The sequence below is a fragment of the Cicer arietinum genome, chromosome 6 (genome assembly GCF_000331145.2).
Source record: "Cicer arietinum cultivar CDC Frontier isolate Library 1 chromosome 6, Cicar.CDCFrontier_v2.0, whole genome shotgun sequence".
NCBI lineage: Eukaryota > Viridiplantae > Streptophyta > Magnoliopsida > Fabales > Fabaceae > Cicer > Cicer arietinum.
The window spans coordinates 15,818,688-15,843,482 of record NC_021165.2 but is presented as its reverse complement, the minus strand read 5'-3'; the positions used below and the strand labels follow the sequence as shown (position 1 = coordinate 15,843,482).

Genomic DNA, 24,795 nt, shown 5'->3' with positions numbered 1-24,795 from the left:
ATCTACGCGGGGGGTCATTTTCTTAATTATTTTTGGGGGTTGAACGAAGAGTGTGTGTGTTTGTGGAGAAGTAAAAAGGACGGTTTTTTATTTTTATTGTTTTCTATTGGAATAAAATATTGGACCTTTGAAATGAAGACGGTGACAATAGAGTGGGAACGAGGAAGGAGAGAACGAGGTTGAATAATGCGGCTGTGTCTGTCTAATATCTTCCACGTGGCACTATAACGTATGATAATCAAGTGGATGAAAGAAGGAACTAGTCATAGGCTCTATCATTGACTTGATATATTATTTTAGGTCCTCATAAAATATCTTTGTGAAAATAAATTTGAGAGAGGTAATGGTACACCGTTTAAAGGTATAGAAGATTTTATAATTTATTGAATACTTGTAAAAAGAATTTCTTTGTCACCATCCTATAAAACATATAGTGTAATCATGAAATATTTGTTTATTATTATTATTTTTTATTAATTATTGATTGATTTTTTTATTATTATTAAAGTTGATATTTTAAAAGTAGTATACATAATAATAATCAGATGGTATAATTAAAAAAAATATATATAAAAATATATTAAAAATTAAAAATAACACTCATTTTATAATAATTTTTTTAAAATGATCTATTATGAAAGAGATGAAATACATGTTTAATGATATGTCTATTGTCAAAATATCATTTTCTTGTTTACAGAAAAAAATATAATTTCTCTTTTCAAGAATATTATTTGTGCCAAAACCTTTCGTAATTTAAATTGCTTTAATTTGTAAACTAGACTAAAAATTAATAAAAAAATCCAAATGCTTTAAATAATGAAAAACTTTTGCACAATTAATACTATTAAAAAACAATAATTGTGGTTGTTAAAGTAGATATCTCATACATCTTCTAATTTTATATCGGTTAATTATAGTTTTAGTTTTTTTATTTTTAATAATTCATTAAAATTAATATTTCATTTTAAAATTTGACAGTTCATTCGTTTTGATTTTTAAACTAAAAAATAGTAATATGACATATAATAAGATAATGTAAAATAATTAACATTCATGAAATCATAATAAAACTTTATAAAAATTTAATTTTCAATCTCATAAATGTTTTATTTTTGTAATTTAATTAATAATATATATAAATAATTAATATATCTAAATAATTTTATATCGTATGTCAAATCATTTAAAATATATCAAATTGTTATTTTTTTTTTTAACTGAGGAATAAATTAAAACTGTCAATTTTTAAATTAGGGGGATCAGTTCCGTGAATTTGTGAAAATAGATAAACTAAAATTGAAGTTAAACCTTTTGTACATAAGAGAAAGTTGAGTCAACAAAATTTTAGTATAAAATTTGAATCAAACATATTTTGTAAATTTTTTAATAAAACAACAATTTATATCTAGAAGGATTGTTTTTCTAGATTTGAGTATAGTTCCTCAAACATCTTATATTTTCTTTTCTAATTTTTTTAATAATATTTAGAACATAAAATAATTAACTTTAAGTACCAACATAATAGATATCAGATGAATAAATTATAAACTTATACTTGAGACCGTAAGAAGTATTTTTTCAAAAAAAAATTAGATCCCACATATCTTTCCAAATAAAAACTAAGATATCGCATATTCTCTAATTTATTTGACTTTTTTGTCAAAAAGGTTTATTTGACTTTATGCACATATCTTACAAAACTGTGGTTGTTAAGCTAAGAAGTCTGAACATAGTTTCCCACCCCTTTTAATAATTTCATAGTTTAGCTATACAACGGTGGAACAAATAATTAATATTCTTGAAGTCAAGATTAAAACTCTAATATATTATAAAATAAAAAATTATTTTACTCTTTTAAATGGGTAAGATGTTATCATTATAGTAATAAATGTATTATAATTATCATATTATTAAATCCTTTAAAATAATTTTTTAGTAATTTTATAAATTAAATTAGTTAATAAACGACACATTAAAAATAAAAAGTAACACATCTAAAAATTAAATTAAATAATAAAATATATATTTGAAGATCAATAGTTAATAAAATATATATTTAATTATATTTTTATGTAAAACAACTTTGTATTGACTTATTATTAAATTATATAATAATTGTCTATGGCACCGGCCGATCTCCTTTCTCTCTGGACCAGACGACCAGTGGTTCTACACTCATGTATGTTAAGAGCAACAAGCCAAAAACTAACTAACATCTCGTTGTCTGCTTGTATGTAAATGATAAATAACGTTGAAGAGAAGAAAAAACAAATATAGGCTATATTGTCTTAAAGGGCGACAATACAGCTCCTATTTGTGTCTCATATGTGTATTATAAAATTTCCCTTAAAACTACACATTCACTAAAAACATCTTAACATTCCAAAACAATTTTAAAATATAAAAGAGAACCATACCTTGCTTAATTAAAGGAAAATAATTCTATAATAATAATATTATTATTTTTATTAAAAAATATTTCAAACGAAAGTTACACATGCATATGTCATAACATTTTTAGAATTGTGTGATTAATTTTGAATGTATTATTACTTTTACTTTAAAATTACATATATATATATATATATATATATATATATATATATATATATATATATATATATGAATATATGATTTTGGATCATCTCAATCTAAATTTCTTTTAATTTTTTTCAATTCACTGGATTTCTCTTAATCAATAACTTCACCAATAACTTCTTAACTATCTCAATATAACAATCAACTCAATCTTATTCATCTTGTATATACAGAATCTAATCTATTATTCTCAAATCAAAATGTCTGATCGATGATGTAGTTCTTTTATGCAAAACATTTTGACTTAGATAACAAATCACTCTAAAAAACTAATCAAAATGCAAAAGTAAGATATATATTACGTTGCATATCCCCTTTATACAAAGGTTTAATGTACGAACGTAAAAGAATTCTTTTTGGATAAAAAGAAAAGGTAAATACTAAAGGATCCTTTCCTTTGTTGGCCAAAAGTTGCAACTTTTGTTTGACAAACGCACAGGAAACATTCGAGGAAAAATTGTTTCCATTTTTTTTTATATCTATGTGAGTAACGAACAGGGCATCGGTGTGTAGACTTGGTCAACAGGGACTAAATTTTGCCTTACTCGTCTTAACTCTTAACTATGGTAGTATGACCTAAGAGTGGATAAAATTCAATTCTGAATTAAAATTATTTCAAAATTAAATCTATTTAGTTTTTAGTTTGAAAAATTTGAACTAAACTGATTTTCAGTTCAAAAAATCGAACTGAACTATTTTATAAATCGATGAATCGGTTTATTCCTCTAAACCAAACATATTTTAATTCATTTTTTTTTTGTTCTTATAGGCTTAATTTTACATGATTATCTTTAATTGTTTCTAAAAACAAATTCGGATCTAGTTTTTTCGAACTGAAAACTAATATGATTCAGTTTTTTCGAATTGAAAATCAGTTTAGTTCGGTTCTAATTTTAAAAAAATCAATTCAAAAACAATTTAATTTTTAATTTTTATAAATTAGTCCAGTTCAAAAATAGTTCAGTTTCTAGGATTTGATTCAATTTTTGTTTTTTTTTAACACCCCTTTTATGATCAAGAGTGAGTGACAAAAAAAATCAAATGATTGTCTTTGCTTAATCCATATTTTTTTAGAGAACAATAGTGCTATGTATCACAAAACTTTTCTTCGTGAAATGTCATGAAACTAACATAACATTCTGTTTATAAAAATAGAGAACAATTTTATTACCAATCAAAATTATTTGTAATCAAATTTCTCGCGACATGCATTAATCATTTCTCCTTTAGGAAATAATGATATTGGTAATTCAAACTTGTTTTAAAGTTTATTTCGACCGAGAATTGAAATCAAATATCTTTGAATGATTCAAATTAATTGAAACATATTAACTATTTTTGTTTACAAAACTCCAAACACATACTTAGTCATTTAGTTGTTTTATTTTTATATACTTTTATAAATAGGAACTTTTGCTTGTTTGGTCCATGATCATAAAGCACCCTCCTTTCAGAATGATTCTTTAGAACTATTCTTTAGTTTCTAAATGACTACTATTTGAAGTTTTCATTATTTTAAAAAATAAATACTAAATGAATTAATATGTTGTAACAATTTTACATCTTTACTAATTTTTGGAGATTTTTCATTATTATTGACTGGTGTGTAAACACCAATGACGTGCTTGTCTATATGTTCTTTTCGATAAAAACAATAAATAATATAAATTTTTTTACAATTATTTCAAAAGATCAATTATTTAACTTTTAAGAAATAATAAAATGGTAAATAAAATAGTTTAACTGAGATTGTAATAAAAATATTATACAAAAATTTGATATTCTTTTAAGTATAGATATTTTTTAAAATATAATTATTTGATTAAATAAATAAAATAATTTCAATAAAGAATAAAATTAACTATACAAAAACTTGATATTTCATTTATATATAATACAGATGCATAATAGAATATCATGAGTTCAGAGTAGTGTATATAATACTTCATCCCTCTTTACAATCAGTTTTGCAGATTTTCACATAAATATAAAAAAAAAAAGATAAAATAATATATATATATATATATATATATATATATATATATATATATGACTATTAATTAAATTGTCTTTTATATATAAATTTTTATATATAAATGTTTACATTGACCTTTTATCTTTAACGACAAAGTACTAATATTAATAAGACATATATTTAGGAAATAAATAAATGTATTTATTAATTTAAAGTGTGATTGTATTTATGCACAAAATTATTTTTAAAATCTATTTATAATTAGGGAATAGTATATAATTTATTTAAAACAAAAATTAAAGTATAAAAGCATTTGCAAATTAGGGATGACAATTACTCGCAAAATTAAGTGGGTATAGCTAGCGTATTATAATAATTACCTCTGTCCTGCACCCGTACTTATATAAATATATTATTTATTTATTTATTTATTATATTAGTGTTTAGTTTAATTAACTGTTTTCTTTTATGTTCTAACATCTATTAATATTATTGAACCACTACAATATTTATAATCTAAAGATAAATATTTACAAACTTTTTAAGAATTTGATTATGATAAATAGGTAAATAATTATGACTTTATAACTAATAGTTATCTCTTATTAATTGTGACTTTATAATTATATTTGCATTTTCCTATCAATTGTTTTTACAAATCTCAAATAATATTGTCGCAGAACTTGCAATTTCAAAAAGTATTATTGTGGATATTTAAATGTGTATTATAACGAGTGTTCATTTGAATATGTATTATAACGAGTATGCATATTTGATGTGAAAAGTTTCACATTATTAACACATCATAATCATTTGTAGATAATTGAATATGATTTTAAAGATAATTATAATAAAAATTAAATATTTTTTATTAATTAAGAGTTGTAAACGATCGATTAAATTAAAGGAAACAAAATTTTAGAAGTTGTGCATTTTTTACTTTAGAATCGTAAAACTTAAAAACTTTTATTCAAAAGTTCCTTTTTTTTTCCCCTTAACAAGTGCACTATCATGACCCATAAATTAAAACCTTTAATCATTATTTATCTAATCAAATTACTAAGTTTTCTTTATATAGCTTCATAAAACTTTATAAGTTTAATGTTATTTTTATAAACTGTACTGTAACTTTTTTACTGTAATTGTAAGCTCTAAACTTCTACTAATGCCTGTCGCTTTCAACTTGAAAAAGTAACATCAAATGTTAGCAGAAATTTAGTAAAAAAAATGAGGAAGAGAAATAAGAGAGGAAAAAAAAACCTAAAATTGACAAATAGGCCAGAGGGTTGATTTAGCTTAATTTTTCTGCCAAAATCACTGCTTGAAAATTATTTTTTCTAATTAATTTTCTTATCCAAACATGTGATTTTTATATATATTTCATTATTATTTTTGGTGTTTTGCTTTCATTGTTTTAATGCAGTGTTGTTTATATTTGTCGTCTTCATGCATTATTTTTTATCTCTTGATTTATTTTATTGTTTGATTAATTCAGACGTCTATATCTAAAAAAGAAACGTTATAATTTTAGAGACATAAATATTTCTGACATTTTAATTTTATCATATTTGTTAGCTTTGTCATATTCATATTTTTTTATGCTATTAACATAATTTTTACTTTTTGGTTTTAGTGACGTTAAAATGTATGGTTTGATGGGATGTAATTTCTAAATAGTGAATAAATAAATTGTAAATGTGAATTAAATTAATTCTTGAATTTTATAAATTGACAAATAAATATTTGAAATTGTAAGATAGTAATAAAAAAATGTCCATATGTATACTTTTATTGTTAGCGATTATAATGTGACATGTTAATTGAATATTTGACATTTACATGTTGATATCATATCAATGTCATCATAATCGAGATTAATTTTTCTATGCAATTTAAATATTTAATAGACTAATTTATCAATAATTAATCAACGTACAATTATAATTATTCACAAATTTATTTAAAAAATTTATTATTAAGAAGATTACGTTAGATATAAAACGTGAATAAACCACGTATTCAATTGCAATACACATCAAAATATATAACGATAAAATTTAAAAAAAAAACTAATTTAATTGATATTTTACAAAGTAAATAATATATTTATTAATTAATAAAATTCAAAAATGAATTCTGACTTTTGCATATTCTCACAAATTTCAAATGAAATGATACAGAAATTTAGTAAAAGAAAAAACAAAATTAAAACGAGGATTCGTCAAAAAAAAAAAAAAAAAAGATAAAATTAAAACGAGTAAGAAAATGAACAGAAAGTTGAACGTAAGAAGACAGTAGCGAAAATATCTGAGGTGCAGGTTGATGGGTAGGGTTTTCTTTCTTGATTTGGAAGGAAGTTCTTACCGATGCATATTCTGTTATACCCCTCTTGCTCTTGCCGATCATGTTCTCTCTCGGGTACTCACTTCCTTTACCCTTTCTTGGTTCTTTATTAACTGTATTTAGGTTTTTTTATTTTTATTTTTTGTTGATTATTGATTATTGACTATTAGGATGTTAATACTTAGCTGAGTAATTTAAGTTATATCAATATTTGAAGAAGGATTATTTGAGGCAATCACCTATTATATGGTGTTTGCAGTATTCAAATGTCTGAGTGATATATCATATATACGATGATGTTAGGTTGGAAATTAAGGTATATGTATGTTTCATGTGTCCAATTAATTAATGGGTTTGGAATCGATTTAATAAGTTTTTGGATGAAAATTGAGTGAGGGAAAAGGACTTCATTAATTTAGTCTGCAAAGAATTATATGTGGAGCTCGTGTTGCATCGTGTAGGTTAGGATGAAAATAGCTGAATTTTCTCATAGGTATATTTGCCATTAAATATTACTAGATCATATTTCAGTCTACAATTCTACAGTTAGTTCTTCTGATGAGAGGGAATTCATGGATTTGGAAAACAAATGAATCATCGTGCATATCTTTTGTAAGCTATTATTTTTCTTGCAACAATTGTAATATAGCATAGAGCAAGTTATGAAAATCCCCAAGAATATAGAAAGCCAGTTCAACAGTTAACTATCATCTTGTCCTGCATAATTGTTATTATTTGTTCCATTGTTGGAAATGCACCCAGTTATTGTGTACACGTCTTTTGATATGCAATAGCAATTTGACTTTGATTTGTTTCCCTGTGATGATCAGTCCTTCAGCTGCAGTCGAGGGAGGGCATACCTATTCAGCAAAGTGTAAGTTTATTTGAAACATTTGTTTCTATTCCCTGTTTAGTATAGTGCTTCAGACAATTTTAGTAGTCCCTCCCTGCAAGGGCCTCTCAGTCCCCAACCTGAACCATCTTCCCTCTATTGATTTGGGAAAATGGATGGAAGGGTTTATCATTGACATAAAATATTATGATTTTCTTCTGGCTTGCACAATTAGCACCTTTTCTTACCATGAAACACTCTACACAGCATCTTCTTGACTGACTATTTCCTATATCCTCGTTTGTTAATTTTTGGCCTTCGATAGGGTGAATGTTACGGTTGGGCCTCAGGTAGACAGATTGATGATATCTGGACTGCACACAGTTGAAGATATATTTTGTTGCTGCTGTGGACAAATTATGGGATGGAAATATGTGAGCTTTACCATTCCATCTCTTGTTTCTTTAATCATACTTTTAGTCATGATAAGGGGTTACTTTACTACTTACCATCATACATCATGTCGATAATATGAAATGTTACGAAAACTTAATCATACATCATGTCGATAATATGAAATGTTACGAAAACTTAATCAATAAATGCAAATTAAACCTCAAATTCCGATAATTTTTCTTTGTTTTTTCAAGAAATTAGAAGTCAATCTGGGGGTCCCACAAGTATGGTGGTCAGTCTTGAAAGTGAAAATTAGCAATCGATTTGATTGAATTTGTGGGTAAATCGTTAATTAAAAAAAAAATGATATTTTAGATGTATATTGCCTCATGGATACTACGAATTTTATCCATTATACCTTATCAAACTCTTCAATTTAAGTTGCCAACAATTTTTAGCTAATAAAAGAACTTACTCGCATGGGTTTTCTGGTTTCCAATCTATTGAGTATATGTAATTCATTTAAAGAAATTGTTTTCAAATCCATGAGAAGTTACTTGAAATTGACGCATTCCCATGAAACTATGGATTTGTTTAATGTTGTCCTGTTTGGGCTGAAAATTCTAAAGTATTTAAACTTTTAATGCTATTAAGAGAGAGATGGCTTCTACATTTCTTTAGGAGGATTATCTATTGATGAAAGACACATGGTTACATTATTGACATGCAAGCAATTGGTTGTATCTTCATATATACTAGCATCACCTTTTGATGAGCTCAATGCAGTTTAAAGTAACAAATGCTTTTGGATTCATTCAGGTTGTAGCACATGAGAAAAGTGAAGTATATAAAGAAGGGAAGTTTGTGCTTGAGAGGTATGGAGTAAAATATGTTTTGACTTTGATCATCTTTAGCTAAGCTAATATTTAATTCCTGTTGATTAACCTAGCAGATGGAGGATAGTTGATGACATCGACGAGGAATTAAATTTGGATGGTCATGCTAGTTCAAGCGACACAGAAAACACCTAGCAAGTTGCTTCTTTTTGAATTCAAATATTGTAAAGCTAGTAAATATATCATGAGTACTTGGTGTTCGTCGAGATACAATTTCATAAAGAAACTCTAGTTGGAGCAACATAATCCTGGCTCGTTTCCAGCATTAATAAATCTTTTCATACGGCATTGGATTTTATGTTTTGATAGATGACATATACTAGGCATGCCTGAGCAAACACAACAACACCCTGCAGTTCTTGCGGGTTGGACGAGTAATACATATTATTTTGTGATAGTTATCATTTTTACTTGATCTCAATGTATCTAATATATGTGGAAAGTTAGGTTACTGTTCTAGCGATAAGTTTGCAAATACAGTTTACAGTAGTAGGATTTGTTCTGTTATCCTTTGTTCAAAATGACAAATATTCTGATCCTTTGTACAATTGTTCTTTAGATTGGTAGTTGTTCCCCTAGAGATAGAACACGTATATCTTCATACTCTAAGGGTATGTTTGGATTGAGGGTTTTGAAGGGTTTAAGACGAAAGGATTTTGGAGGGCTCAGTCTATCTTCATATATTTGAGATTTTAAAATATTGAAAGAATAACATAATATCTTCATATATTTGAGATTTTAAAACATTGAAAGAATAACATAATAGATGATCATATAACATTTCAATCACACTTAATTTATTTTTAAAAACATTTTATAGCTTCTTTAATTTAGAAAAGAAAAATAAGTCCTCCATTCCCCTCTCCTCCAAATTCCTCATTCCAAGCATAGCCCAAGTGGATGGATTTGCATTTGGCAACATCAAGGTTTTGAATTGTGATTGCTGCTGCTTTGCAGCCATTGCAGGTTAACTGCAGCTGATGCTTTTAGCATAATAATACAAATATAAATTAGACGGTAGCAAGCCTAAAAAGTTAGAAACCTAAACATAAGAACAAAACATTACTACTACAACATACATCAATGATTTTAACAGTACATAATTGAGTCATAGCTTAAAAAATTATACATTTACATCACATCAAGATACAGCTCATACGTAAAAGGACGAGTACAATATCCATATATATAGTCTCTACTATTTTGAATATATTGATGCAGCAACAGAATCTTATCTGTGTCATCAAACACTACTGCACTAGAAAATACAACATTCCCCATTACATTTTCTTATTTTGCTGGGAAGAACTTCATCCACAGAGAAGCTTTATAATGTCAATGTATCTTGTAGCTTTCCTGTGGAACAGTTTGTTTATCCTTAGACAGTGCCTGGCTGTGTGGCCTCGCAATTCCGGCATGGTGACATAAAAGACTTCAGCACTTTCTGACCAATCCATGTTTTTGTCACAGTTTTTTCCTTGTTTTTAATGTTTCTTGCTTTGACAAGTTGTTCATGGTATTTCCTTGCTTTGCTGCTGGTTTCGCCACTCGCCATGATATGTTGTTCAATATCAATTGCTAGTAATGACCTTAAGGAACTTGGAGGGTTTGTGAAGAAAGATCTGTTTGGTTGAAATGCAATTGCATGTGGCTTAATTTGTCCATTGGAAATAAGCTTATCAGCAGGTGTTATCTTGAATGGATTGGCAACAGTAGAATATAAGTTTGTTTTGATGGTGGCAAATTCAAAATCTTGGTCTTGCTTAGGAGCTGCAAGGTGATTTTGTTGTTGTTGGTCTTGAATAGAAACAAGGCCAGCAAAAGAAAATGAGTCAGCTGAAATGCTATCTCTTGCAGCATCAGGGATACACTTATTTCTTTGAAGAGTACCCATTGATTTATGACCAAATTTGTCATCGAGGTCATATATAAATACATGGTAAGTATTCATGTATAATTATAAGGTTATATGTGTTAATCAAAATGTTAATTATTGTATAGTTAATTAATTAATCTCACATTTTCACGTGACGTTTCCTATATATAATCAAAATTATTTTATATCTAGTCATTTGCTATTTATAATTAAGATTTTTTGTCTTGGTGATCTGTTTCTAAGAGGAAATAAGTCGTATTAATTTAGAATAAAGTCTAATAAATAGTTATTCTAATCAAATTATAAATTCGAGTATTCTCAATAAATTTGGTGGTCTTAATTGAAGTTCATCAATAACTTAAAATTCACTTGATTATGAATAGTTCGAATTAATAAAAAATAAATTTATTCTATGTTTAAAAAGTTTAAATGAATTGACTCTTAGAATTTTACCAGCTTTGAGATTTGAATAAATTAAAATATTAATATATTTTTTGAAATCTACACTCATATTTGTCAACTTAAAAGTTTTTTTTTCCTAAGTATATTTAGCAACTAATATTGAACTAGAAATATGTTAATATATGTTTGGTAAAATCAAACTGTTTACGACGGATAGCTTAGATCCGATATATTTGTACAACCAAAGCAAAGTTATTTGATTACAACTCTTCTCTCACAAGTTTATACCATTTTTTCATATATTAATTTCAGTAGCGTACACTTATTTATGAGTTAAATAAATTTTTAGTTTCTATTCAAATATTGTTATTTACCTTTAGTTTATATAAGTTTTTATTTTTTTATTTTTATTTTTTATGAAATTTGATTGAACAAATCTAAATATTATTTAAAAACATATTCTTATATCATTTTACATTTATAAATTAATTCAATTGTTAATTTTACTAACTATTTTAAATTTTATTTATTAGTTTATTTACTATTTATTACAAGTTTACTCGCTGTGAAATAGCTTATATGCTATACACTACTTTCCATAAAGAGTGCCTAAATTTATAGCATTTAATTATCAATAATAATAATAATAATAATAATAATAATAATAATAATAATAATAATAATAATAATAAAAACAGTTAGTAGTCACACATAATTATTTTAAGTTTTAACTCTTTAATTCTTAAAGATTTGAGACTCTAATAATCTAAAGTTCAAACGAGAGATAAGTAGAATTTAATTAAAAATTATTTCTGTTAAAATTTAAATTTGAATTTTTTCAAATGATTTATTCTTTTATTCATTGCTTTTTGAACAAAATATATTGATTCATTGATTATTCTACCAATAATTTCATATTATATATACCAATTATGTGAATTCGAATATTATTCTGGCTAGTGAATAATAAAAAGTGGCCAATTGCACAGCGGAGTCTGCATTTCGGTGGATATCACAACGGTAGAGTGATGTAATATTCTTAACCCTTTCTTGATGTCATTTTCAAATCTCATAAGTTTATTTATATTTTTGAATTTTGACACAAAGTATGCATAAGTTGGTTGCTACATGATTTGTTATTTTTCTTTGGTATAAGATCATTACTGTTTGGGATGTTTTACTTTCGTCATAGACCTTGATGTTTATGAAAGGGTAGACACAGACCATGGCCTGCATTGAATTGATTTTTCATTGCTTGGAAAATATTTAAATATGTAACTATAATTTTCTTTCAGCAGGCGTAATTTCCGTGAAGAGGACCTAAAGGCCCAATTATTTTTTATTTTTATATGCGACTTTTTTTCTTTCTTTAATGTGTAACCCTTTTTTTTAATAAAAGAGAAAATTATAAGGAGAACTTAAAGAGACAGAACAAGAGAAATATATCCCTCAATAATTATCATCAAGGAAAAACAATAGACTTTTAGGTGGTTAGATAGATTAACAAAACTAAAATTCCTATTGATATTAAGGTTAATGAGTTTATATGCACATCGATTAGCCTCACGATAGATGTGATTAGCCACACAACTCCGTTTTCATTGATCAAATCACGTTGACGACGGTAAAAAAGTTCATTTCCACAAAAATAGTAATCAAACTTAAATTGTAAGTCACTATGAGACTATGAACTATCCCTAAAAGCTCAACTAATACAGATGTAGCTCGACCGATATCGCAAAAGAACTAGCAAATATAAACTTCTCTACAATCTCTAATAAGCCTTCCACAAGCATTTAGTTCCATTGTGGTGTGATAATAACCATCAATATTAAGCTTGAATGAATTAACATGAAGAAGATACCATTTAACATTAATCTCCCTCTTATGACCCTCTATAAATGAAGGATGGAAAAATAAATATGTCGATGAATGGGGAAAATTGTCAATTAAAATATTGCAAAAATTACTCAGGATTAAGTGGTGTTCCTGAGAAACTATTTGGTTCCTATCCATCCACAACTTCATCAAGATGTCCAGAGGGCTTTTTGTTTGATAATCATATTTCACCCCAACTTCATCTTATAGCTAGAGTTAACCATTCTCATACTATGAAAACCAAGACCCATTTTTTATTTTGGAGTGCAAAGAGTTGACCTAGAAACAAAATGACATTTCTTACTATTTGCAGTAGAGCCCCAAATAAAGTTTTTAGAAAGTCTCTCAACCTCATCACACACTGAACCAAAAATAACAGTAGATTGCATCGCATAGTTATTAAGACTCATAATGCAACTCTGAGTTAGAGTGATACGATGAGTCATGGACAAATAATTAGCTTTCTATCCCGATAGTTTATTCTTTACTCTATCAACAATGAAAATATAAGGAGATTTTTCTTTTCTACCAGTGATATCAGCCATAATGTGTGACCCTTCTAAAACTTGAAAAAGTATCCAATAAAATTTGAGAACTACTTTTAACCCTTTATGTTTCTTAAAATTCACATCTCTTTTAGGAAGTATATATTTGGAGAACAAAAAGGGTTTATTTTTGTTCAAAAATATACATTCAGAAGACAAAAAATATTATATTTTTCTAAATATATGCTTTTAAAGTATACGTAGGAGGTGAGAAAAGAAGTTATGGTAGAATTTTATAAACATGCATTTTTTTGTTTAAAGTTCAAAACATATATTCAAAAAAAGTTATACAACCCAATTAAAATTCAGTATATTTAAAGTTTGATTTTTGTAGTAATTATATTCAAATGGTTAATGAACTTTAATTAATGATAAATCGTCTGAGAGAAATTGAATTTAAATCATAATTTAAATAACTTTTAATCGTATTTCATTTATCTCACGATTAAACTTTGAATTACTAAAATTCTGGAAATTATTAGACAGTTAAAAAAAGAAAGATTGGTTCTTATGCATAGTTTGAAAAAACATGGTAAATAAACAAACTAAAAATATTTTAAAATTTGAAATGACATGACCTTTCGCCAACACAACATGATACATATGTTTCAGCTCTTTAATTCTTTAAGAAATTAAGATATTTCAATTTCTGATTATGTCTTTATATTCATTCGCACTCTAAATTCTGATAATAAAATTGTATTTCTTTTGAAAAACAAAAACGATCCCTATCCAATACAAATAAGAAGGTTTTCGTACAATATTTTACTTATACGTAAATATTAGTTATATAATACCTTATGCTTTTTATCATAAAAACAATTGAGTGTAATTTTTGTCTTAACTATAAGAAATTAGGGACATATCGAAGTGTATTAATTGCCAAAATCCTAGAATATCACCATCACACCTCAAATTCGTGAACGTAAATATTAACTTCTTCATAAGAGTGACAAATCCAACCTCCCAATACATCTCTAATAATCAAGAAATATACTGCACCACCCTACAACCAGCCACACTCCCACGCATAGATGGTAGATAATTCAAACATTTACTTTACATAAAAAAATTATAGAAGAGGGGTTGCTCTGTCATGAACTGCATTTCCTCACATAACTAAGTGGCATTTAACATAAATCAAAAATTAAATGGACAATTAAAAACTTGTATCATTATTAGCCTTACGAGGCATTACATGCATTATAATCAGCATAACTTCAAAATAGAATAATAAATAGCAAGTTTTAGATTACACATTCTAAAATCTAAACATACTGAAAACTCTTGAGAGAGTGATTTGTCATCCATTTAAATATTAGCCTATGAAGTTGCGCGCGAATAATACTCATTTAACAACAAAAAATCTAAACATATCTCTTTGGTTGCCAACTAGCAGGACCTCCTGCCATAGCTTCAAGAGAAACAGGTTTCACAATACAATATCCATTATTTTTAGAGCAAAAACCAGACCTATTTCTTCTTCTAACAAACTCATCACCATAATTACCCTGCATATCCATACCTATAAATTTTCTCTCCAAATCATGCTTCTCAAATCTCCTTCTCATTAAATTTTGCCTCCTACCAACAACACTACTTTTCTTGTCTCTATTTTCACATCTTTTTCTACCAATTGGCACTGGAATTGCTTCCAAACCCATTAACTTAGCCACAACACCTGGTTTACACCAAACCACTCTCTCCCCTGCAACTTTTGGTGGAAAGCACAAAACCTTCTTATCATCATCATCATCATCATTCTCTTCTACTAACTTTCCTCTTAAATTTTTCTCACTACAAACCGATCTTCTTCTTTCTTCTATAGTTCCAAAAGATGATCTATACATTGAATCTCTTCCATCAAGTGAAAACCTTGGATATTGATTCAAAGCATTCCTTGCAGATCTCAATATGTCAGAGTTGTTAACACATGACATTCTTCCTTTTATTCCACTATATTCATTTAGCTTTTCTTTCCTTGCTAACTCTTCCTCCATTTCTAATTGTAGTATCAAATCTTCGAGTGTCGGTGTGTTCTGCTTCGAATTTGAATTTGAATGTTCATCGCATTGCAAAAAAGGTGAGCTTACCTTGCTACTTGTGATGTCACCTCCAATATTGCCAATAGTACTATTTTGTTGATTCAGTGTTGAGGTTGATCCATCACTGTTGCAGAATGTTCTTATGCCTTTTTTCATTTTGGCTCCTAAAGTGTTTTTGAGAAGAAAGAATGGCATGTTGGGAGATAAAGTGTATCTGCATGAATATTATGAAAATGGAGTTTTTTGAGTTTTCTTTAGTAAAGAAAAGAAAGGTACTATTGAACCGTGAATAGTTTGAATAAGAGCGGTGTGGTAGTGAATGAAACATTTTGGTGTGAAATTATGTGAGTCTTAATAGCTTTCACATGATGGATAAGGAAGGTTTTCACAGGTATTTCATTTCTTTGCTGCAAAGTTGTTTAAGAGTAAGTAAGAAGACACCTAATGGACTTTATGTTACTATCTTGGGTGAGAGAAATCAAGATCATTTATTGGAGTCACGGTGGAAGAATGCATGAAAATGTTATATGCTTGTTAGTAAGTACTTTTTTTTGGCACGGTATTCTCCTTAAAAGTTAATGACTAATTTTTGGCGTTACAAATATTTATTTAAAGGGTTCATATATCTGACATATATTCTTCTACACATCAAACTCATAACCACATATTTAAGTTATCCAATTATCTATAGTAATCCATTCAACTTTATTTATAAATAACAGTTGATGTATTTACTTTACTAAATATATGAACTTTTTGTTGATGCACTTTAATTTATAAATAAAGCCAAATGAAAATGGAGTATAAATTAGTACTTAGTTTATAGCAGAGTCTGTGCATATCGTCCTCTCTTTTTTATTTTTATCATTCTGGAGAATATGAAAAGAAACTAAGGTCGAAATCTAACTACATCACAAGCAACACCTGACAAGATTCTTTGCATAACATCTTTTAAGTACTAAAGTAGAATGATACAGGCAAAATAATATTAGCTCTTGCCCTATAATTTTGACAACATATAGTCCATTTGCAACAAAAATAAAATTCACACTGATTAAAAATATTTGTTAACTTTATTTAATTTTTGAAATGTAAAAACTGCAAACTTATTCTACAAAAATAAAAAGATTATTAGAATCTTAAATTAATTAAATGATGTTATAAAAATGTTATTAGGTATAATAAAACTAAATAAGGTTTCATATATTTTATATTTCTAATGATTAGTTAGAATTTTTTTAACCATATTCATGATAGTTGTGTTGTACGTAGTGGTGCTGGACCATATCCACCCTAATAAGACCCTTAATCAAATATTTGATGTGGGAGACGGATTTTGATTCTAACAGTATTCTTAACCAAGTTTGTGTGTGACATTTAAAGATTAGTGAACAGAAAACACATTTTCAGGAGATAAATATGTGTTGCCCCAAAATATTTGTGACGATTTTAAGAAACCTGAGGTTTGGCAAATGTGCACCTGTGGTTCTAATTTACTGTGCGCTTAAAAAAAGGGTTTAACCCCTTTTTCTGTAACATGAGAAAAGTATTAAAATAAAGGATAAACTAAAACTATCTGAGATATTTTGTATAACTATGCGCTTGGCAAAGAAGGACTCGGATGACGGTTCATCATTTAGCTTAACCCAACCGTGTCTGAATTCTGCAACTTCCTCTTGTAAGCCATGACCTGACAATAACGGGCAAAAAGGTCAGATAACAACACAAGTGTAAAGACCAGCACTATAACAATGGCAAGAAGAAAATGAATAGATATATTTACGCATATGAACGTAGTCAACTATGAGAGTTTACCAGATAACCACGGCTGGTATTTTCATAAGTGGCCAGCAATTCAGCCAATGTTTCTTGGTCTCCTAGAACACGAAAAATATCTTTGTCTGGATCAATGGTTCTTTCACCTCCTACAATGCTAACTTGTGGCTTTAATACCAACCATAATTCAACTTCATCCGCAGGCAGTGCAGTTTCATTTGCAACATGCTGTGGATTGAAAAACAATCAGACTTAAGAAATAGAATAGATACAAATGTTTCTTGAGAGGAAGAGAAAACAACCTTGCACAGTATCTTGACTGACGTAGTAGGCTTGCAAGTAAGGCATGGCTCGTCCAAACTTCGTATTCTTTGCTCATCCAATGAGACAAGCTTGAGAAAGACAGACAGCTGAAATAACGTATGCCAAATCAACAATCGTATCAATGTTCAGTATGAGCACTAAAGCAAATAATGATAATTGTAAGTCGCACCGCAATACATACAAAATTATAATAACATGAACTTAGCAACCTTTTAGATGAATCCAATCTACAGGTCTAAATGTTTGTACATGATCTCAATTCTCATATAGTTTGGATGAATGACCTTGTGCTGACACCCGCTGTGATGTCGGGTTAAGTTTAAAATTTCCTAATTGGTAGGCTATATGTAAATTCCATTGTAAATCCTCCCTAAAGTTGGTGGTTGTCTCTGCCTTGCATGGAAGTGTACCTCCCCCAACCTAATTTTCTTAATAAACAAAACCACTACTAGGAAAAAGAGTTACCTCATAATCATTTGCTGCCGAGTTACGAATATGTTCAACCAATCTGGAGATGCGATTGTTTTTGGCATTCTTTCCATTAACTCGGCTGTGACTTCGGTGACCATTTTTTCCCCACGAAAGTGTACCAGATGCACTTATGATTTCTCTATTTACTTCTGGAGTAATTTCATCACCAACTCCATCTGGATCAGTAGAGGCAGAATGCTGAGGAAATTGTGTTTCTTGTTCTCCGCCTCTTTTGCATCTTCTTGGCTGGGTTTCTGTCTGCCCATCGTCGGAACATAAGTCCTTTCCTCCATCATTATCATGCATACCTTCATTGTCATTGGATACCTGAAAGTCACCTGCATTTCTAAAGTTTCTTCGGCGTCTTGGATGTGAAGCTCGATAGTTGCCTTGTGATCTCATAAAAGCCACTGCTGTTGCTTTGGCATTTCGTTTCTTACTCAATGCTTCTGATTGCCGTTGATGCGTTTGGGCAATGGATGCTTGGATCTTGAAATAAAAAAGGATAGACTAATTGAATTATTAATATCACAAGCCAAAGTAAAAATCTTGCAGATGAAAAATAACAGTAGTCGATGATCAACAACATCTATATTAATATTGATCATACTTTCACATGTTAACAAAACTTTGTCCACTGCACAAATATTCAATCCTTTTGAATTTTGACTCTGTTGCGACTGATGCAAATTAATGCATAAATAGAGAAAAACTATGATTGCGACTGATGCAACATCTGGATTATTATATATTAAGGGCTACTGCACAAAAATATTCAATCCTTTTGAATTTTGACTCTGTTGCGACTGATGCAAATTAATGCATAAATAGAGAAAAACTATGATTGCGACTGATGCAACATCTGGATTATTATATATTAAGGGCTACTGCACAAAAATATTCAATCCTTTTGAATTTTGACTCTGTTGCGACTGATGCAAATTAATGCATAAATAGAGAAAAACTATGATTGCGACTGATGCAACATCTGGATTATTATATATTAAGGGCTACTGCACAAAAATATTCAATCCTTTTGAATTTTGACTCTGTTGCGACTGATGCAAATTAATGCATAAATAGAGAAAAACTATGATTGCGACTGATGCAACATCTGGATTATTATATATTAAGGGCTACTGCACAAAAATATTCAATCCTTTTGAATTTTGAGTCCGTTGCGACTGATGCAAATTAATGCATAAATAGAGAAAAACTATGATTGCGACTGATGCAACATCTGGATTATTATATATTAAGGGCTACTGACAGCCATCTGTCCAATTTATAGAGCTTCTTATTTAAACATCTGAGGTAAAACTTATATCCCACTGTAACATGGTATAGCTTATCTGTATAGATGTTCTAAATAATATGTTGATCTATAGGATATTTAAGTTATACAAAGAATGCCACCCTATCCCCAGACCCCAAAGCATGTGGTAAAACCGAAGCTTTCTAAAAATCTCAACGCAAAAGTATGTTTAGTTTGGCTATCGAAATATTCATTTCTCTCGTAGAATGTCATAGTTAACATTTTTTATTTTCTGTAATGTGATACGAAAATCATTTGTTTTTTTAAAAACAAGCCACCAATATTTAAAAAAGTTTGAGTGAAGTATCACCTGCTTATGGCGAGTCATCTCATCCTCATGCATAGCCAATTCCTAGGTCACAACCTTTTTAATGAGCTTTTTATTCAAATAAAATATTTTTTTTATTCAAGATGAAATATGTACATATTACCTCTTCCTCATACTTGTCAATATCTGGATAGATAGCAGCAATCAAGGCATCATAGTTCGGATCATCTCTCAGTGAGCGTCGGCTAGCACAATGTGTGCGGCAAGTAGGACATTCATTGTTACTGCAGTAAAACCAGTCCAGACTAAGCAAAAATGAAAAAGAAAACATGTACAGCTAATAAATCAATATCACCCCCACTACAATTCTATGAAATAAGTAGATGGTCGCAGTTTGAGAACGAACCCAAGGCGCATGGATTTGTCTATGCACTCTCTGCAAAAGCGATGCAGGCATTCCATTACGGTTCTTGTTTTTCGAATGATGCCTACACATATAATGATATAAATCATTTTTAAGTATACCAACTGATCGTTGTGAAAGAAAATAAGAAAAATTTATGAAAAAAAAAGGAAAATAAGAAAAAAATTAATCTCTAAGAAAAATTTCCATTAACATCCTATGTACAGTAAACTCGGGAAAAAAATGATGTGTGTTGTTATCTAAGTTACCTTAAATTTACACATCAATGGATATGAAACCTGTCCAACATTTTGAGCATTTGAACTTGAAAGATAGAAAAAAATGCAGGCATAGACAATTATCTATGCTCTAGATAGGTATTAAAACTCAAAGAACCATTTAATCGAATACTACATGAATCATGCATTCTAAAAAAACTATAACATTATACATACGTGACAGGTCAATGATCTGATTTTTTCAAAATCCACTTGCATAATATGTCTTTTATGTCCACTTACAGATGTCTCTTATTTCGATAAGCTTGTTATTGATCTTCCTAGTTAATGAACAAATTCTATGCACCGCACCATACAAAAGCAACCAATGACATAACCATAGCTATTATTGAAGTTAGATATATCCTAATTTCTTCAGATAATGCAATTAATTAAGTAGTGGTGGATCAAGTTAAGTAGCAGGAATCAGAAGTACGGAGGTATTCAAATCTTAGCTTAAAGAGACCAGACCACTTACAATCACTCATAACCTTTATATGCATCATGTGGGAGGAGGGATAGAAGACTGATAAAAAGTAGCTTAGAAAAGTAGAACTTCAAAGTGATTATCTTTCCATTGCTAGAATTAAAACCATTATGATACCAAGTAAAAAACGTAGAAAAGTAATTGTTAACCTTTTCTTAATAGAACAAATATTTATGTAAAACAAATAGATATTTGCAGTAAAAAAGTAACCAATCTAGCATCAGCTATCAGTTATAAATTACATACCAAGGCAGATAGGACACTGAACTTCTTTGCGTACATCTGACAATTTTATAGCCACATATCTTCAAATAAACAACAATATAGAGGTGTTAGCAAATGTTAAGAATACGAATATACTCCCTCCGGAATGAAATATAAACAAAAATGGTAGCTGAAAAGTTGATGTATCTGGTTAAAAATTAAGACTAGTTACATCGAATTTTCGATCACCCTTTTTGTTTATATTTCATTCCAGGGTAGTAATATTTTATGGAGATGGATTATTACAAAAGCCAAATACCCATCCCTTCACTCTAGGTCAATGTATTATGTTAAGACAGCAACAACGCTTAAAACAGATAAGGACCATTTTAATTTATTCAATTCAATAAAAAATGGTCAATCTAGTAATGAAAAAGGTAGTGCTGGAAGGAATGATGTAAACATGATTTTCAGAGGGTTTTGCTGTATTCTGACTTATACATTCAAAAAACCATACGTAGGAAATGACAAAATATAAAAGTTTCATTACAAAGTGAAGGGTTTTTGTCAAGTTTTATCAAGTCCAAAAAACATTTCGTCTTAGCAAAGTAGCTTACCCATGAAAATGTCATCAGCATCTAAAGGGAATAAATAACTAAAGCAAAAAATCCCAGTGTCATGGTCTCAAGGTTGATGTCATTTCTAGCTTAAGTAAAATGCTTCTCAGTTCTCAAAGAATATTAGTTCGTGCTGGTGGAAAATAACATTTACATAAAAGGACGTTACTATCTTGAGAAAAGCACCATAATGCAATCTCATCACACAAGATAAGAATAATTTAGAACGACTCCACATCACATTATTCTTAGGTCGCAACAAAGTTCATCTCTTCGTTTATGCTGTAATCTCAGATTTCACCATAAAACAGTTGGAAGAAGGGAAAAAACATCGCAATCAGATAAATTCTTTCTCACTCTCAGCAAAATACTAACAATATTAACAATAAAATTACTAAGTTGAAAAAAAAAGGTAAGCGAAAACCAACCACAGCAAGAAAATTAAGCAGGAGACATGCATATGAATATTCACATAATCAAAATCCACAGAGGAAATTCAAGCGTCATAATAATCGATTGAATAATTAAAAGAATAAAACGGTAAATGATTGATTGAGTATATAAGGAAAGAAATGCAGAACAACGAATCAGCTTAACGTACTCTTCTTCTTCTTCTTCTTCGCTGTCAGATGAACGGTTTTGATCCGATTCTGAAGAAAACAAATAACGACGATCACTAACAAAACAAATCGTAGAAAAATGCAGGAATCAGTTATTACGTAATCGAGATAGGATAAAACAAAACCTACCGACTTCATCTTTAGGTTGCTCCTCGCTGTTTATCTCAATCTCTTGGAGAGCCTCGTCGTGAGAACGCTTCTGTGCCGGCATTGCTTTTAGTCAAAGCAAACCTTAGAAACTATATAAACCGGCGAAGACGGAGGAGCAGCCTGCGGCAGAGGCTGAGACTGCGGAGGAAAACGACGACGGTGGTTGCTAAGTGTGGTTTAACGTCTTGACTTGAAGAGATGAAAGGGAATAGAAGCTGTTGAAGATTTTTATTCTTCTTCAAAATAATTTTATTTTTGGAAAATAAAAATTATTCTTCAGGAGTTGGTTTTATTTTATAAATGGTGTGAATGGATTGAATGCAAAGAAAGTCTAATTGTCGTAGCGAATACAAATTTGACACGTACAAGTTTTGGACAGTTCCGATACTTTGGAAGGGGAAATATTTCATGATGAGTGAGGCATTTCTTGAAGACTAGGTGTGGCATTTCCGAGCAATCCGCACTTGATACTCGCCAATTATTCTTCTACTCATTTTTTGGAAATATATACATCGCCGCATGAAGAAAAAACAATAGAATTATAATGACAACTTTTTTAATGGGGAAGAATTATAATATAACTTTTTCAATGCGAGAACTATATTTTTTTTTTTGTTATAGATGAAAGAATTATAATTATTACCTGAAATATTAAACATATGAATTTAATTTATTAAAAAATATTATATTGATGAATTTATATGAATTAAATATATATTTAATTTCTAAGTTTTACTTTTCTTTCTCAAAAAATGTTTTTCTTATAAACAAAAAACAAGACTTTTATTTTCTTTTTTCAAGTGTCAAAAAAATTCATAATTATAGACGTATTTATTTGTTAATATTTTACTATTTAATATTTATTATTTTAGAGTACTACGTTTCACTACAGAAGAACAAAAAAATTTGAATTAAATAATTATTACTTTTATTGTAAGTTTATAAAAAACAAGTATTTATATCATATTTTAAATTTTTTTTTGAAAAGTCAAATTTCAAATTTTTGTTTGAGAAGTCATTTTTCAAATTACTACATTTTTTATTATTTTTATAAATATATAATTTATTAATACTACTAATAGATTTGTGAGACAATTGCTATTTTTTTTTTAAAAAAATAATATTTAATTATTTAAATTGACAAAATAGATCGACCAATAATAACAAAAATTCAAAAGTCGGTAAAATAAAGAAAAAAATTAGTAATTTAAAAGATTATTTGCAAAAGATTAAATTTTTTGGTTGTTATTATAAGAAAAAAAAATACTTTTACAATGATTAAGAAATTTAATTATATGTAATAAATTTTTTAGATTTTATATAAATTTAAATTATTATATTAACTTTTTTTTAAAGTCCAATATTCAATTACCTACATTAAATATTGTTGAATTAAATAAATGGTATATTATAAATAATAATATCAAATAATTCAAAAACAATTAATTTTTATTTAAAATAATGATCAAAATGAGATTATTTTTTTACTTATAACAATGAAAAGTGGAGTATGTTGTTATGGAAAATATTAACATGTACTATAAATGCACATGTTAATTAAGGAATTAAAAATCGGAATAAAATCATTATCGTGTTCAATTGTCTTGCTAATGAAATGTATGTCTTGAATTTCCACCACTTACATTTATATTTATTATAGTTTGAAAATTCTAACTCTTTCTCAATAAATCTTCCTTCAAATGAAATTTCTAAACTTTCATGTAATCATAAAATTGTATTTTCCTTTTTTTTCATTCGTCATTCTTATGGATTGTCCTCCAAAGTAGTAAATATGCTTCTTTTCCTCCCTCAAAATGACAATTACCTCTCTTTGTGTTCCATGCATTGCGTCTTGAATCAACAAACTTTATATATATATATATATATATATATATATAATTATTGAGACAAAATCTTAAATAAAATATTTTGAAGATAAACAAACAAGCTAATCAATCTCTAATTATAATTTTGATCGTGTTTCTATTTAACTTGTATTTTTGAGTGAATTATTCGAAGAGATGTAATCAAGTACACCTATACAACAATCAATATCATTTTGATTTATACAAGATCATTCTGGTTCATAAGAA

The 24,795-nt window shown here is 28.3% G+C and overlaps 3 protein-coding genes across 3 annotated transcripts; 1 reads left to right on the top strand and 2 right to left on the bottom strand.

The window, feature by feature from the left end:
* Positions 1-6,833: 6,833 nt before the first annotated feature.
* On the top strand, positions 6,834-9,440 carry LOC101513948 (protein yippee-like At5g53940). The gene is made up of 5 exons (XM_004505024.4): positions 6,834-6,994; positions 7,750-7,793; positions 8,077-8,185; positions 8,967-9,022; positions 9,100-9,440. Exons 1-5 carry the CDS (start codon positions 6,899-6,901, stop codon positions 9,176-9,178), a joined length of 384 nt encoding a protein of 127 aa, XP_004505081.1. The 5' UTR covers positions 6,834-6,898; the 3' UTR covers positions 9,179-9,440.
* A 5,456-nt stretch (positions 9,441-14,896) lies between these two features.
* LOC113787115 (uncharacterized) lies at positions 14,897-16,123 on the bottom strand. The gene has a single exon (XM_027335676.2). The coding sequence runs from the start codon at positions 15,982-15,984 to the stop codon at positions 15,112-15,114; it is 873 nt and encodes a 290-aa protein (XP_027191477.1). The 5' UTR covers positions 15,985-16,123; the 3' UTR covers positions 14,897-15,111.
* A 1,069-nt stretch (positions 16,124-17,192) lies between these two features.
* Positions 17,193-22,908, bottom strand: LOC101513620 (putative E3 ubiquitin-protein ligase RING1a). The gene is made up of 10 exons (XM_004505023.4): positions 22,682-22,908; positions 22,534-22,582; positions 21,358-21,416; positions 20,350-20,431; positions 20,107-20,227; positions 19,986-20,027; positions 18,355-18,849; positions 17,868-17,975; positions 17,605-17,793; positions 17,193-17,479 (listed from the first exon to the last, which is right to left on the bottom strand). The coding sequence occupies exons 1-10, from the start codon at positions 22,761-22,763 to the stop codon at positions 17,426-17,428; spliced, it is 1,281 nt and encodes a 426-aa protein (XP_004505080.1). The 5' UTR covers positions 22,764-22,908; the 3' UTR covers positions 17,193-17,425.
* Positions 22,909-24,795: the final 1,887 nt, after the last annotated feature.